At 38.3% G+C, this 18048-nt stretch overlaps 1 protein-coding gene and 1 non-coding gene across 2 annotated transcripts in view; one reads left to right on the top strand and one right to left on the bottom strand.

The window, feature by feature from the left end:
- Positions 1–18048, bottom strand: part of LOC103185779 (cytoplasmic dynein 2 heavy chain 1) — a 311776-nt gene that overhangs the window by 189179 nt on the left and 104549 nt on the right. Inside the window, exons 60-66 of the mRNA XM_042334736.1 lie at positions 17789–17910; positions 16015–16101; positions 15765–15891; positions 10176–10317; positions 6927–7036; positions 5101–5199; positions 2691–2814 (exon numbers count right to left, since the gene is read on the bottom strand). Coding sequence (XP_042190670.1) covers positions 2691–2814; positions 5101–5199; positions 6927–7036; positions 10176–10317; positions 15765–15891; positions 16015–16101; positions 17789–17910 — 811 coding nt within the window. The remainder of the gene's footprint in view (positions 1–2690; positions 2815–5100; positions 5200–6926; positions 7037–10175; positions 10318–15764; positions 15892–16014; positions 16102–17788; positions 17911–18048) is intronic.
- Positions 14334–14405, top strand: trnae-cuc. Its single transcript has one exon. It is a non-coding gene; the product is annotated as a tRNA-Glu (tRNA).

Raw genomic sequence — 18048 nt, 5'->3', positions numbered from 1 at the left:
ATTCCTCAGAGTATCTGCGATCAGAAGAAATATTGGCCAATGTCACAGCAAATTAATAGAATACATTTTAAGCAATCATTGCAAAATGACCCAAGCTCACCCCCACTTCCCTGCGCACAGTCTGATTTATCCTCTTATTTGTCCCAATGTATCACAAGAGTATATTTATATAACAAATATTTCAATGAAGAATTTGTTTTAGACTTTAAAAAATGCAATATTCAAACGATACTGAAAGTTTGGTGAGTTTTTTTTACACCATTTCAATGCATTGCTCACAATCTGATGTTATAAACCTTGGGGGAAATGGGAGCAATACGGGGTCTCCTTGGCGTTGAGCTGGCATCAACATGATCTGCTTAGCAACAGAATGACAGAATCGAATCAATCCTCTGTTCTGGTTCAGTATTCCAGTTTCTGAGTCAGGTGAGTCTGCGGTACTCCAGGGCACTAATAATGACAAGCCAGCTATCCGTAAGACATGGAGGGGCAGGCTGATGACTGGGAGAAGGGATTCTTCCCACTCAGGTCCAGTTGTGGAGTCCTGTGGCTCAGTGGTTAGAGCAATCGCTTTGCAAGCAAGACACCTGGGTTCAATCCCAGGCAGGGCGAAATCTTGGGCAAGTTTCCTTACTCCACATGCCTAACAATAATTTCTCCAAATCGAAACAATAATAAATTGGTCATTTTCAATCCACAACTGTTTGTGGGTCATTGCTGTGTGCAATTGGCTGCCGCGTTTCACCCACAAATATACGGTCAATTCACTTTACAGCATATTCTGTGAAGCGCTTTGAGACGTCTAGAAGACATGAAAACTTGACAAGTAGTGCTTTCAATGCTAAACTTATGATTTTAGCTGGTTAAACGCGAGCAGTAGCCCGACAAACACACTTGCCCTTGCCAACCTGCCCCTACGACTCTCCAGAATTGGGTAAGCAGGGTGCATTCCTCTGGGAGAGAGTGCGGGTTCCATTCACACAGAGAAATTTCTTTATCTTGGTAGTATATGTATGTGGAGATCTCAATCTGGCTTGGATACTCAAGCATGGTAATGGTTTGTACATGCTCAAGACAACCGGTTGGCCAAAAAGTAACATCTGTCAGAATAACATTTGTATTGCTGCTTGGCAAGGGAAGTCTTGCAAGTAGCAACATGTAACACCTGCAATAGGTTCATTTAAACTGACTAAAAATTAGAAAAGATTTCAAGCAACTAGCTGCTCAAAACATTCATTTCCAGTGACCGATAGGAACTGACCATCACCGCAGCTATTTTCAGTCATTAGAAATCTTATCAGCAGTGAGAAGCTGGCAAGAGTTCTATGGGCAGTTTTAAGTACATATGCACAAAGTTTTGCATCCACATCAATGCAGTGGGTAGCATAATCGTTACTGAAGAGCATTAATCATGTCTTCAGCAACTGAGGCATAGATCTAAAGACACTCAGAAGTTCTGAATTCCCAGTACAAATGTCATATCAGTATTACTGGGACCACATTTGGTGTATTGGGTGTAAAATTGGTTGACATTCTGTACCGTGAAAAATATTGATAAGTTGGAATAGGCTAAAAGATAAGAAGAATGATTCAGAAATCAAGTGGATTACATTTCAAGGACAGCTACATTTATTTTCATTGAAAAAAGATTGAGAGGAACACAGTCCAGCTCCAGGTTTTTAAAATGATGATTGATAAAGACAATCAGACTTTACAGACTTTAGAGCAAACAATTTACATGGAGCACTGGTGGCGAGGTCAAGTTCACTGGGAGAAACTTCTTTCTCTTTTCAAAAAATGCATAGGATCTTTAATGTTTAGCTGAACAGGCAGATGGGAGCTCGGTTTATCATCTCATCCACGTGACAATACCTCCAACCATGCTGCACTTCCCAATACCGTATTGGAAGTCCACTAACTTGTGAGGTTAAGTTCCAAAGTGGGGGATGAACCCACAATTTTCTGACCTAGACTTCTGAGCGCTACCACATGATTTATTCTCTGTGATCTGTGATCTAAAAAGACCAGACCAATTACTAAACCATTACTCCTGGAAAGCGATTCGCCAGCTCGGATCCGAAACACTGATCGTCCATCGCCTTGGAACATCCTCTTGATGTGAAAGGCATTATACAAATGTAATTTTGTTGTTGTATTCAATGGGAATTTATGTGGTTTTAGCTGGTTAGACTGAATCAGTAGCCCCAAAACACACTGGCATCTCCAAGCCTTGGTTGTTGCCAACCCATGCCTAATAATCTCTGGAATTAGGTAAACAGGATGTGTCCCTGGAAAGAGGGAATGTGCATTCCATTTCAATAAATATGTCTGGAATTTCCATCTATAAGTGGAATGCACGGATCTGGTTTGGGTTGGATACTCTCAAGCACGGTGATGAGTTTTCACATGTCAGACATCTGGCTGACAAAACAATGTTTACAATAAAAGAATGGGAAGTTCTTTGAGACATTTCCACAAAGTGATATCTCTATCAAATGCAGGGATTATATTATTATATGTGCATGCCGTATAGCTTCCAAAAAGTCTATACAAATCACAGCACATATTTCAGATTATATACATTAGTCATAAGATTAAATCCACTTCCCCTGGCTTTTCATTCTCAGCTTTACAAACAGCATTAAATTAATTAAATGAAATTAAAAAGCCATTACTAAATAGGCACTTACCCTGAGCAATAAGATCCCTTCTCAGCAGTGGGTATAATACTGGCTCAACTCCATCCATCTCTTGTATAATTAATGTCTTCCCAAAGCGTACTGCTAACTCCACCGCTGTAATGAAGTTTGCATCCTGCAAATTGTGAGCACAATATGTTAGCTATTCAATACCTCAGAAAGTGAACTTAAAAATCAAGTAAAACATAAGGATTAAACTATAACATTATTTTTTAGTAAGATAGTGATATACCCTTATTTGCCATTTTCATATAAAGAGATTCCTAATACAAGAATATATTTATTACAATAAAATCCTGTGTAGTTGCACAGAGGAGCGCAAGTCGTACCCACCCCTTTTACACAGGCCAAAAAACAGGAAAAGACATCAATAAGGCTTGAATTACACATGCCTGATGCTATACACTGTCAGACTGTACAAAATTAGAACATTATATGTACTATAACAATAGGGGAAATTTTTAGTATAAACACTTGCAAACATTTACAGACTGTACTGAAGGCATTCACAATTTCAAGGTCAAGAATAAAATGTAAGAAATCCAATATTTTACATTAATTTCACTGTAATAAGGTTTTTTTTTTTAAAAAAAGTTATTTTTCACTGTTCTATCTTTGAATTTGAATCACAAAAATAACAGCCACTATGGGTGCTATTAAAATACTGTACTGTAACAGCCTCTTCTCGTTGGATCATCCGCCTTCCATCAACCCATTCCACACTCTGATTGAACCATCCACCTGTCTCTTCATTATGGATTTCAAGTGCGGGAGCAACATGAACTCAAATGTGTACAAAACACACCAAGCAAGGCTGTGACCAGACACAAATATAACCAGAAACAAAAACAGAGATTGCTGGGAACACTCAGTAGGTCAGGCAAAACGTTGAGCCACTTTCCTTTCTCCATAGATGCTGCCTGACTCACTGAGTGTTCCCAGCAATCTCTGTTTTTATTTCAGATTTCTAGTATCTGCAGTATTTTGCATTTTATCAATATAGCCAGCATTGTTATAATACTGATTGTCAAGCGACTGCAAGGATGGTGGAAGGCGAACTAGATGAACCTTAGTCTTCTTTCGCCTAGCAAATTCTTATGCTCTTATGTTCTGATAGGAGATTTAAGATTATGCAAACTCAACTTGTGTATACATATGTATATATTATACACACACACAAACAAGTATATAACATTGAGCAGCTTTCTTTAATGCTGGGGTCCATCATATGCTGATTGTATTTTTACAGATATTGTGATCATGCGAAAGGCAACTATTCATATTACAACCTTCTACAGCAGTTGTATCATATTTACAATCCATAAAGTTATAACCAGCAGTACAAGAGCCCGTCAGCGCTTCGCGATTCACTGCACATATGAGCAGAAAAAGCAAATACTGGCTGGCACATGGGAAGTCAAAATCACCAATTTCCAGATCATCAGATCATTGCTAAGGTCACTTTCTGCACCCTGCACATGTGACAGCATGTAACAACACATTGCAATTATATAGTGTCTTTCACGTTGGGAGGACATCCCGAAACAATGGTCATTGAGGGGTTTGCACCCGAGCTACAGGTTGGGATCAGAGAGGCGTGGAGGTCAAGGGGCTTGGAAGAGAGGAGGGAAGATGACTGTAGGCAAGGTCAAAAAGGAACTTGAAATGGGCCTTGAAGGAGGCAATGGAGGGCGAGAGGTGGAGGGGCTCTATGATGGAGTTCCAGAGGGTGGGGCACAAAGGCTGAAGGTCCGACCACCGATAGTAGAGTAGGAAGAGCGGAGGATGTGGAGCAGGCCAGTGCCTGCAGAGCAGAGGGAGCGGATAGTTTGGGTGGAACAAGTCAATATGAGGACCCACACCCCAACTGTAAGTAAATCCTTGACATGGGGAAGCTCTTTATACCAGGGATCTATTTTGTATTGTACAATAAATAGATCTCACATATATTTATGGTATTTGATTAACTCTGTAATACATTGCTGTACTTTGAAATTGATGATGTTCTATATTTCCCAAGTCATTTTAAACTGACTTTTTTTGCTAACAGATATAGTTTTTATCAAATATATAATGGAGAACATCCATCATAGAAATGTGTTCTATTTATACAAGCTAAAAAACATTTTCAAATATTGTCCCTTAAGAGTGGATATTCTAACTCACTATTAAGGTTGCTTTTGTAAATTGAAACAGCAAAAAACAGGACATTACATAATTACGAATTCCAAAGGTAAGAATATATAATGCACTATTATTACTATTACCAGAGTGACAGCACGAAGTATTGAATGAGTGCCAATGTTTTCTTACAGTCTTAAGGATGGTTGCTCTTTTATGCTCTAAGGTGATTAATAATAAGATTTGCTACAATGACAGATATGAAGAATTGATTTAATACCTGCTGGTTAACAACTTCCAAACGTGCATCCTTCAAATGAGTTTTCAACCACTCTGTAGCCCGTGAAGTGGGGTCAATTAAAAATGGACATACACGACTCTAAATAAGAGGATCAATAACAAATTATTATAATTTGTGCATTAAAATCAAACAAAATGTACATGTGCCTTCATATCCGCATGTTCAATACCATAGGGCAAATAATGAGATAACTGGCACTACAAATTAATACCATTGAAACTAAATAATCAACCCACTACAAGATAACATCCAAAATATACCTAAAATGCATTGTTCAAAATTCATTGGGAGACTATTACCTGCACAGTAAATTGGCAACTTATTAATGCTTGATAGTAGTTCAGAGACGATGGCCCATTTTACAAACTATATACAACCAAACGTATTGAATTGTGTAATACCTTCAACTCAAATGGAACCTTAAATATATAGTTCAATTAAACCTTAGCATTAAGGTGAGCTAATTGGAGAACCATATAAATTTAATAGTTCTTTTACAAATATATCTTTATTCTTTAAATAAATTCCACTATTATGGTACTTTAAATTATCGGATGCCTGCACAGGTTGACTGATTGCATTTTCTCAGCAGAAATTAGTATTCTGCAGATGATGTAGTTCCACAACACAACACAAAATAAATACCAATCCGATTTGCTAAATTTACTGGACCAAGTAATTCTATGGATATTACCAATAAAGGATGGCGTCAGCTTTTGTAACACACATGCAAATGGGATTTGTTAAAGCGAAATAATTTGGATATTCACATAAGATATAGCAAAACTCAGAACTATTTCACACCAATACAGCAATTTAAAAGCGGCATGATCTAATGCTGCTGAATACGTGAAGGCAACATTTGAACCTGAAGAAATGTCAGATGTGATGAAATCTTACCCTGAATTTCAATTGATTGGTCTATTTGTGAAGCAGTGCATAATGGAAAAATGAAGAAAAATGTAATAGTCACAACAGACGTAAAATTAAACTACATGGAATAACAGTAAAAGAATACAGAAATAAAATCATAACAAATTAAAAAAACTCATGAATAAATTCAGAATTCAACTAACAATTTAAAGATATTGAACCTTTTTGAGAACTAGAACGAATAAACTGCTTTTAATTAACATAAAAATTTCCAATTTCTTAATCCACCACTGGTTTGTAGGACACTGCTATGAGCAATTGGCTGTCACCTTTAACCCACAAAATATAGTCAATTCACTTTACAGTATATGCTATGAATTGGTTTGAGGTGTCTCGAATACATGATAAGACGCAATATCAAATGCAAGGAGTATTATTAGTAACATAAAAAGTTTCTATTAGTATTTAACAAATTGTTTTCCATTTAGTCCACTGGTGGATTGAGGATTCAAACATCAATGCTCATTTCAAGAACTGCTTTAGTAATACACTTCAGTACATTTAGATTGTTGCACACAAGTTACACAAAGCAGTTGGTGCCTCGCCACACCACACATATATTAACACTTGCCACTGATTAGAAAAGAGACAATGCAATGCCAAAACAATATGAACTGTTTATAACATTGCCATATTACACTGTCAGGAAATTAATGGAACTGTCATAAGATTGTGACCAGATGAGAGATTTTATCTCAGTATAATCCTTACGTGTAACAGAATATATTTTAAAAAACTAAGATAAATTATAGATGTAGTTCTCAATATGTGAATTGAACAGCAATGAAACTGCCCTAAATATACACAATAGCTTTTAATTTGAACAACAATGAATAATGTATGCAATAAAGCATGAAAAACAAGCTAAATACCTGCAAAATGACAAGAGCATTTTCCATGGATAGGTCATCTGAAGGCAATCCTTCACTCTTCCAAATTAGCTGTTCACTTTCAGTACAGAGAAAGCGGCGTAGATCAAATTCTAGAGGAGCAGATATCAAACCAATTAAACAGGTATACCATCAACATTCAATCCAATAATTTTAAAATGTATTTTTATCTCTCGTGCAAGTAACAAGACACTCTCAATTCATAGAATCATAGAATCATAGAGCACAGAAACAGGACATTCGGCCCATCACATCTGCGCCGGTTCCTAAAAGAGCAATCCAACTCAATCCCACTGGCCCGCTTTCTCTCCATCGCCCTGCAATCCTGTCCTCCCCAAATACCCATCTATTTCTCTTTTAAAAGTTGTTATTGAATCAGCTTCTGCTACTCTTTCAGGTAATGCATTCCAGATCCGAACAACTCGCTGAGTGAAAAAAAATTTCCTAACCTCCCCTTTTAGTTGTTTCTTTTAACAACTATCTTAAGTCGGTGTCCTCGGGTTACTGACCCACATGCCAGTGGAAAGTTTTTCCCGGTTCAACCTATTAAATCCTCTCATGATCTTGAAAACCTCTATTAAATCCCATTTTAATCTGCTCTGCTCTAGGGACAATAATCCTAGTTTCGCTAACCTCTCCTCAAAACTAAGGTCCTTCATCCTGGTACCATCCTGGTAAACCTCCTTTCCACCCTCTCCAATGCCCTAACATCTTTCCTAAAGTGCGGTGCCCAGAACTGAACGCAATACTCCAACTGAGGCCTAACCAGCATTTTATGAATATTCAACATAACCTCCTGACTTTTGAATTCTATGCCTATTTATAAAACCTAATATCCCGTATGCTTTCTTAACAGCTTTATCTACCTGTCCTGCCACCTTCAGAGATTTGCTTATGTGGACCCCCAGTTCTCTCTGTTCATTTGCCCCCTTTAAGATTGTACCATCTAGCTTAGACTGCTTCTCCTCATTCTTCCTACCAAAATGCAACACTTCGCATTTCTCCACATTAAATCTCATCTGCCACATTTCTGCCCATTTTACCAAACTGTCTAGGTCCTCTTGGAGTCTGGTGCTATCATCCTCACCATTAACTACTTTTCCTATCTTAGTATCGTCTGCAAATTTGGAAATTGTGCTCCTTGTATTCAGGTCCAGATCATTAATATAGGTCAGAAAGAGCAGTGGTCCCAATACCGACCCCTGAGGTACACCACTACACACCTCCCTCCCGGAGGTCAGAAAAGCAACCGTTTACTACCACTCTCTGCTTTTTGTCTCCTAGCCAGTTCTGGATCCATGTTGCCACAGTCTCTTTAATACCGGGGGTTCTATTTTGTTTATAAGTCTCTTAATGTGGCACTTTGTCAAATGCCTTTCGAAAATCTAGATAAACGACGTTACTGCACTACCTTCATCCACCCTCTCAGTCACTTCCTCAAAAAATTCTATTAGGTTTGTCAGACACGATCTGCATTTAACAAATCCATGGTGACTGTCCTTTATTAAACCATATTTTTCTAAGTGAGAATTTATATTGTCCCAGATCATAGTCTCCAGAAGTTTCCCTACTACTGATCTTAGGCTGATTGGTCTGTAGTTTCAAGATCTTTTCAAGATCAAGATCGATTTCAAGATCCTCACCCTTGTATTCAAGTCCCTGCACTCCTCTGCACCTCCCGACCTCTCTGACCTCCTCTCTCCTCAAAACAGTACCCGTTGCCTTCGTTCCTTCTGGCCTGGCCTCCTCCTCATCCCCCAAGTCCTCCGCTCCACCCTCGGCGGCCGTGCCTTCAGCCACTACGCCCCGAAACTCTGGAACTGCCTTCCTCACTCTCTTCGTCTCGCTCCCTCCCTTCCCATTTTTAGGTCTCTGCTGAAGACCTTTCTTTTCGACCGCGCCTTTGGTCACCTTCCTCCCCCTGGCTCGGTCCCGGGATCCGTTACTGTAAAGCGGTCTGAGACCCCGTCCGGCTTGGAAGGCGCTCTATAAATCCAAGTTGTTGTTGTTATAGTTCTCAGGTCTATCCTTCTGCCCCTTTTTGTACAGGGGAGTAACATTTGCAACCTTCGTGTCCTCTGGCAATTATGGAAGCTCTTCAAGAAACTACTTGTATCAATGGACAAGGAGGAAAATATAAATTTTGCCAACACTTTTGAATACTATATTCAACATCCAAAGGGTGGGGGCAAAAGAGGCTGAAGGTCCGACCGGCGATAGTGCGGTGGACCTAGGTGGGTAACGTGGAGCAGGCCAGAGCCTGCTGAGCAAAGGGAGCAGACAGGTCAACATTGAGACAAATCTCCAAGGGACAAGTAAGGGTAGCTTTGGATATTGAAACAGATATGACATGGTCTTTCACTTCAGTTGGGAATAATTACCTTGAAAAATTTTGGGAAGAAGGCAAAGAAAGATTCATACCTACCCAATGCTACCACTTTTACAGCTAGCAAGATGTGTTACAATTATATTCTGATATTACTTTTACAATTTCTATAATACCAAATATAGTACCAAATAAGTACCAAATTAACACATTCTTTGACAAATTCCAAATGATTGTAATAGGCTTTGGGCCTGGCATTGTGGAGGGCTTCTAACCCAGGATCTGCTTAGTGATTATCTCACTCCAAAGGTTATTCTTCCTCGGAGCGGATCAAAGCAGGGACCTGGTAGTGTCATGGTTGGAGATAATTAAAAGAAGTCTAAGACTTTGCCGCATGGCCAGGTCAGAGCTGTTGTGGTGCATGAAAGACTATGGTGGTGTGAGTTCTTGATCAGGCTGGGGATGTGAGTGGCAGGAAAGCACAGAGGTGATGCAGGACACATTCTGCACCCTCTGACTGGGGTAGACAGATTGTTTTGTCTCTGCCAGTGATGCTGAAGTTCACTGATGTTTTCTCTTGTAGTAATGAACCAATTGTAAACTCCATGTGCGTTCAGTATCTGTCTGGCTCCGGTGAGCCATGGTCTCAATTCCATTATGTTTGCATTCTGTAATGATTCCCTAACTATGAACCATTACAGCTTCAACCCCTCATGGTGTAGAACTAAGTCTGGATTTACCCATGAAGCTGTCGGAAACCAGTTTGTGGCATTACTTACAAAAATAAAAAAATACGGAAAATAGATTACAGTTATTTTAAATACAAGTTAATTGTGAAATTTGACAGAGATGCCAAAAGTAACATATGAGACACTAGAGAATGTTTATCAATATAAAATATTTACTTTGAAGTCCTGATGATTTCATCCATTCCTCCAAACTCACTTTCCTCTGATCTTCTGGAGCTGCAGATAGATAGGTAATAAAAGCAGCAGCTAGCTGTGCTCGCTTTGGCAAGGTATCTAACTCCTCTGTTATCTCTGCTACCTGAAAGAATAAAAGCAGAAAAAAAATCAATTCCTTTGGCTTTCATTCACTGCCTGCAAATACACAGTCATTGCACTGCACAGTAAAATCCTGTGAAATACTTTAAGATGCCTCGACAACATTATTATTATAATTTTCATCCCTGATACTCCTTGTGATGATGGAGACTCATGATGGAGTATGGCTCCACAGGGAGTGGCAGTCCTACGTTACTTGGTTCAGGTAACCAATCTTCATGTACGAGTTCAGAGCTGCTGTTATTTCACAATGGGAGACATTACAGCCAAGCACAACACAACCTCACTCACCAAGGCCCAAAATTTTACCAGCATTACCTGTGAAACCATTTTAAAATTTTACATTCTTATTTATAATTTTGGAAAACCATGAATTTCAATAGTAATTTGGAAGCTGTTTTCCCACAGTTCTTCATAAAACATCGGGCATTTTCAACATGAACCTTCCCCTTGCCGCTTCCCCGACTTCCAAAGATGACCTGGCAGTCAAGATTATAAAGGATCAAGGTAGATTCAATAACATTATGTCACTGCTTGGCGAGTCAGCAACAGGAGAGCACACAAATTTAAGATAATCACAATAGGAATTGGAGATAAGAAAAAAATTGTTGGGCGTATGATTAGAATGTGGAATTTCATGCAATACAATTGTCTATAAATTATTTTAAAAGAAAATTAGATGGTTGAAACGAATATTAAAGGATATATGGAATGAGCAGGAGAGTGGGATTAGATTTCTCATGCTCAAAAATCACCAACATAGACTTGATGAGTGGAAGAGCCAGTTCATGGGCTGTAATACTATGGGTCTATGACTAAATGCCTGGTGGTACGTGACATGGTTACTCACCGAGATAATGACAAGTTTTGCAAGCTGCTTGTGTTCAGATCTACCTACTTCAATCACACAACGTGATGTCATTTCACAATCAATCTGCTAAACCAAGTATCACATGAAAACAAAGCACTCTATCTTGAAGGAGAAAAATGGACACTTGATACATCATCTGAATCATGCCTCCCCCTGACTCACCATGAAGCAGGGATGATGACAGAGATAGAAAGTACACACCACATTCCCTACTACTGTAGCTGGAGGATTAATGGTGGTAAAGAGCATTCAAGGCAAGAGAATATTATAATACAAAATTAAAAAAAAGAATAATTCTACATCTCTCCATAAAAATGAGTGATAGATGGTGTGCACAAATGTGGGTTTGCAAATGTTGCACTGTTTAGCCTTCTATTATTTACCTTCTGAATTAATGATTTTTTTCTCAAAACAAACTGAATCCCATTAGGTCAGGTTTCAAATCTGCTTACAATTATACAAAAGTCAACTTTTTTTTTATTAATGGACTGATGAGTCTAGCTTCCTGTGAAGCTTCTGCAGTTATTTTAAATTAATGCATTCATCTGAATTAACAGAAGTAATCTATCAGATCAGCATGTAATACAGCATCAATGAATGGTGCAGCGTAAAACCAGCTGGGTACTTCAGATTACTATTGGCAGATAGTGATCATTTTAACCCTTATAGCACTGCAGACAAGATTTTTTAATAATCTTTGCTTTTGGTATAGTGCCTTTTACATCGGGAGGATGTCCCAAAGAACTTCCACAGGATTTACTGTGGAGGAATTTGTATGCTTGTTTTTTTAAAAATTAGCTGGAATTTCCTATTGCTGTATATGTGAATGAGGAAGAGACCAGGCTCAGTCACGTTGCCCCAATGTCTAATAGCTTACCAACACTCACACATGAACAATCATTGTTTTGGCAACTTATTAGAGGGCAGCCGAACCTGTAGAACCATATCCCAGCAAAAAGGAAAAGGATTCAAATACTTTTTTTGAAGATTTCGCCTACATAAAATATAGTCACTGTACTTTATAGTAAATCCTGTGAAGCACTTTGAGACATCCTCCCAACATGAAAGGCGACACTGTATCAAATGCAAGAATTATTATTACCTTTAGCTGAGAAAAAGAGAAAAAAATGCAGCATTTTACATTAAAATTCTGTCTCAGATGATTAACTTTTTTCATTCCATTTCATCTACCACTGCAACTTATTTTTCTTAAAAAAGGGCATCCAGTTGAAGTGTTCATAAAAGAAATGGGTAGACTCCTGATTCAACAGTAATAAGTTTGGAGTAATTGCAAAAGAAAGGTGAAAATAATTGGAGCAGGTTCTCATATGTGTCTCAATAATGAAGCATTATGGGATTAATAGACTTTTCTCAATTATACAGAAATACTCTATGCATTATTTATCTAATTTACATTTTGTAAACAAAATCCATAAAAATTACTGCCCTAGAGCCCAATTCTTCACCTCAAAACACTATGAACATCAACAACAATTTGCATTTATATACAGCCCTTCACACAAGATAGCATCATATTTACCACATATTGACCACATATATAATGATTCCTGCAGATGATATCACAGAGAGGGAAGCATGCAATTGAGAAAAAGAAGGGGGCCAAGGTAAAACCATGACCATGTGTGGGGGGGTGGAAAGAGAAGAAATGATGGCAGTGGGTCAAGTAGGACTTGAACCAGGAGAGTGCAGTCTCACTGAGTGGATGAAGGTTGGAGAGGCGATCGAAGAGGATGGCATGGTCAACTTGTCGAAACCAGCAGAGAGGTCCAGGAAGACAAGGTGGCAGAGGTCAGAGAGAGAAAAAACATCATTTGTAACTTCGACAAGGGCTGTCTCAGTACTATGGGCAGGGATAGGGGTAACTAGCAGTTATGCAATGGTCTATCTATTCTAATATTCATGAATTTGTTTGAACACAAAACATCTTTTACAAAGTGTTGATACCAATGTGGGAAAGTGACTAGCAATAATTCTTGAGTTTGAAATAGTAATCTATCATGTCGTTGAGCCTTTCACAGGATTTTACTGTAAAGTGAAGTAACTGTATATTTGTTGGCAAACCTAGAAGCCAATTGACACCAGCAATGCTCCACAAACAGCAAGGATGATAAACAGATTTCTAGGAGATCTGCAACAATTAAGCAAGCAGATGGACTAACAAATGACAGATGTCTAATATATAGCGCAATGCACATTGGAACTGGAAGGAGTAAATGTGTGAACACTATGAAGTGCTGCTGTTCATTAGCAGAGATTCCAAAGGAAGAGGATTTGTAACTGATTAGCAATCGTTTAGATATTGTCCAGTAATGAACTAAGTTATTCAAATTCCATGTTGTAACTCAGGAACATTTGACTAAGTAAAATAAGAAGTTATTCCAGCCTGATAAGGGCCACATATTTGCAATTTTATGGCACCATTCCCTCAAAAGGATAAGGACAATTTGAAAAAAGCATGGAGAAAATCAAGAAGGATATTCTGAGATTCAAGGCTCTAATTCTCAGAGCTAATTTTGTCTCGTCTCACCTCACTCTATCTCTGACATCCTACAACTACTGACCCTGCAGCTCCCTTTGCTTGGTGAATACCAACCTGCTTCATGTCACCATCCTATCCACTCCATCATCAGCAGAGAGGTTTTCAACCATTTTCAACCGCTCTTTGGAACTGGAGCCCCTCCAACTCACTCCCTTGTTCAAATCCCACAAGCTCAAGGCAGCTTTTTGACCATGTTTTTGGTCATCTTTCCCCTTCCCACCCTCTTGGCTCCCACCCCCCCAACCTGAGTGGCCAATCAAAATGTGAAGTGTTTTGAGATTTCGTTTCCCATCTTGAATAGAGCTACAAAAACATAAATTGTATTGTATTTTAGCACCTTAGCAAATCAACAAAACATCTCAAAGATCTTCACCGGATTTACTATAGAAAGTAAAGAAGATTGATCCAAGACTTCAAAATGAAAGGCATAGATTATAACTTGATCAATGAGTGAAGAACAAGAGGATTAAGGTTGTAAATTAACATGCTTCAAGTTAGACAAGATTTTATTCCTAAGAAGGGAATACTTGGAATAGCTAATGCTGTGTCGATTAACTCCTTCATGCGGAGTCCTGTAGCTCAGTGGTTAGAGCACTCGCCTCTCAAGCGAGAGTCCTGGGTTCGATTCCCGGCAGGGCGAAACCTTGAGCAAGTTTCCTTACTCCACACGCCTAATAATAATCCCTCAGGAAAAAAAAAACAATAATAAATTGGTCACTTCAATCCACGACTGTTTGTGGGACACTGCTGTGCACAATTTGGCTGCCACATTTCGACCACAAATATACAGTCAATTCACTTTACAGTATATTCTGTGAAGCGCTTTGAGACGTGTAGAAGACGTTAAAAGCGCTATATGAATTGCAAGAATTATTATTATTATTATTCATATAGAAATGTGTACGTAACAACTTGGAGATTACAGAGATAGATGCAGCCTGAGGTAAACAAATACTCCACAAGATGTATATAATTGCCCAAGAAATGGGCAACCTGGAGTGTACGGGGCTCCAGGTAGAGGAGGTCACTCTACAGAGGACAGAGCTCGTCCTTCAGATAAGCCCCCAATGAGTACCCCCAGAGAAGACAGCACTCGCTGAGTTCTGATCTACCCAAGAATCCTTAAGATCACTTCTCAGCCCAAAGGCAGGCTCACAATAACTTGCAGCTCAGTTCGTCTGATGAGGAATTAGGCTCCAAGCACTTCATCAAGCTTCCAGTGAGTGTCTGCAGAGCAACACAAATCTGTGCCAGAGCCAAGAGAGCTAATGCCCATCCAGCAAGTCCTCAGTCAGGCTGCCTAATGTCATGGGAGGCCTCAAATTCAGAAAGCTTCAGAACCCCTGGTGTAGCAGAAATGGATCTAAGCACAATTCCAATTACTGCACAATGTAGCCTTCATATTTATTTCCTTTTTATGCCAGACTTAATCCTAGAATTCACCAAAAATGAAATGAAAACATACCTGCCAGATCACAGCAAGCTGATCCAAGCATATTTTGACAATTTAAATATCTATTATCCAGCATTCAACTGTACTAAAAACTGGAGAATGAAAACATTTCAAATCATGCATTTCTATGTAGATTTGACAAGAATGCCAAAAAAAAANTCTTGGCAACAACCATACGACCACAAACCATCTTTAAAAAGCATCTCTAATGCAGAAATTCTCATAGCTATTCACCCAAAAGTGAGCCTCTCTGAACTTGACCTTATAAGTGATAACATTTTAGCACAGCACTGAAAGTAAGCCTAAAACTCCAGAAAATCTATTAAGTTACAACCCTCGCCATTACCTCTGGCCAATAATGCTTACCAACTCATAGAATTTTTTCAGGATGGATTCCATTGTGCTGATATTAACAGACCTTCTGGGTTACCAGCATCTTTTCAGGGGTTTTAAGCTATATGGGGCTTAAATAATTACAGCAGATTTGAAGGCTGCCATAGTGAAAGAAGCCAAATCATTAAATCAAATGTAAAATACTAAACCTACTTGTGCATTCCACCTTCTGTGCTCTCCGTCAAGCTGGCTAATCAGCTTTTCTGCCGCCTCGATTGTCTCCTGAGCTTTATTCACTTCTGCTTCCAGTTTGGCAGCCTCAGTAGTTCTGGTTTGGAACCTTTTGAAATTAAAGAGCATATCAGCTTTAGATAGAACTCTCTTGCTTTCACTTCGTTAACATTCATGATTTTCATTTTTGTTCCCTGAAAAATGTGGTCAAGTAAATTATGCTTTTTTTTACTTTTCTTTAAGTTCAGCCACTTTCTGTCCCACACTGTTGAGCTTGGATTCCAAATTCTGTTTCCGCTCTTCAGTTCTCTTTAGGTTCCTAGTTATAGAAAACAAAGTTAAAATTACTTTGTATTTCAATATAGTTTACAATATGATGCAAAGCAACATGCCTATATGTATGTGTTATCTACAGCATTTTAACGTCTCAGCAGCAAAACATCACATATAAAAAGAATGTTTCACTATGGAGCATCAAAGAGTTTACACGAACGGAAAGTTTGGATAACTGAGCACTTAAAATGGCGTCTATTGTTCCAATATTTTCTGATTGCAACCATTATGTTGCTGCTTACAAATTTCCTCTTCTCAGAGAGCCCATATAGAAATGCTGCAGGTCTCATTGAGTTTGTTGATGGAGCTGTTTGACAACCAGCTAAGCAGCTTTTTTCCTTAAAATCCACAGTGAAAATACCAATCACCTCTGAGAGCTTTGTTAGATGTAATAGCACAATTCGGCTCTGTTCAGTGGTTGTAAACCCATTTCAAGTCCAAATATCCCTATTAATATAATATACCCAGAGAGAATTACCCGTCATGTATCACGGCACCAGGGAGCTGTATACCTATTCTCTTTCTTCTCTGCCCGATATATTTGTAACAGAAATTAGTCACAAATTCCAGGCAGCCATTTCTATGTGCCATCCATTATTTTCTTTTCCATATTGTTTTACACTGCTTTATATTTAAATATCCTTATTCAAACTTATTTTATTTATTTAACATTACATAAGATTTCTCTACCTCCTTCTTTCTCACATTTTGGATGTAGTGCTCATCGGATAACTGCACATCAGTCTCTGGTTGGCTAAAAATCTGACAACTTTTTAGGCAATCAGAAGACCAACACAGTAGGTGGATCTGATTTCAAACTCAGCTGTTAATCTGACTGTCATATTCGGCCTGAGCACCCATCGAGATAATTCAATGTCGGTACAGGTTTGTGAGCCGCACTGGAATCAATCACTTCATCATTTCCACTCATGGGGCTGCTTCTGCTGCCTGCTGTGGAAACCAAAGGAAGCTTCCAGCACTGTTTTAGAAAGCATATTTAGCCCAAAGTAACTCTTAACTAAAGGATGTAATACTATCTTTTATTAATGTGACCCATTTTGCGACCAAAGAAAATTTCTGCCAAAGACCAACTGATAAACTTCAAAGCATGATATATTACAGTTCCGTGCAATTTCCTTATAATATATTGTGAATTCTGTCTGAGATTTTTTTGGGTAAACCTGCTATAAGTCAGGAAAGTGCTTTGTTTTGTTCTGTGTACATTATCAAATTTTATATTATAAAGAGATCCTGTAATTGAAAAATCTTGACTTACAATTCCATACACATGTATATTACGTAAAACTAAATAAAGCAAGTGTTAAAGCCTCTAACCTATTTTCTCTATTCTAAATGTATTTATAAACCTGCTGGACTTCTCCAAAGATTGAGAAAAATATCTGAACCCCTTGTAACGCATTCCCAGATATCAATTATCCTATATCTGGATAATAGCATGGATTTATTTTGAAAGGTGCAAATTGCAGACATTGCATAAAATACTCAGGAATTGTGAGTATTTATACTGAAAAATAAACCACAGTAGTTTCCAAGTACGTATTTTATTTAGGTTAGAGGTTAGTGAAAATTAATTTATTGATAATGGTATAACTTGATAAAGTCTTTTTATATATAACATATACAAATATTGCAAATGATCCTGCAATACTTACTCAACTAAAGTAGCCTGTTCCTTTTCCAGAGGCTGAATCTTCTCCAACACATAGGAATATTTCACATTAGCTCGGACCCACGCAGCCAATGGAGCAGCTGCAGCACTTGCACGTTTGGCATTCTGTAATTTGTTACCAAATTGATGGCACATTTATTAAATTTCACAGGTAAAACAAATGGTGAAAATAAATTCAGTCTCAGATTAATTCAGTTACACACGATTCTAAAAAAAATTGTCCTTCATATTTCATGGTGCTTT

This window comes from Callorhinchus milii, unplaced genomic scaffold (genome assembly GCF_018977255.1).
Source record: "Callorhinchus milii isolate IMCB2004 unplaced genomic scaffold, IMCB_Cmil_1.0 Scaffold4, whole genome shotgun sequence".
Lineage (NCBI taxonomy): Eukaryota > Metazoa > Chordata > Chondrichthyes > Chimaeriformes > Callorhinchidae > Callorhinchus > Callorhinchus milii.
The sequence above is the reverse complement of the archived record's forward strand: the minus strand, read 5'-3'. Positions and strand labels throughout refer to the sequence as shown.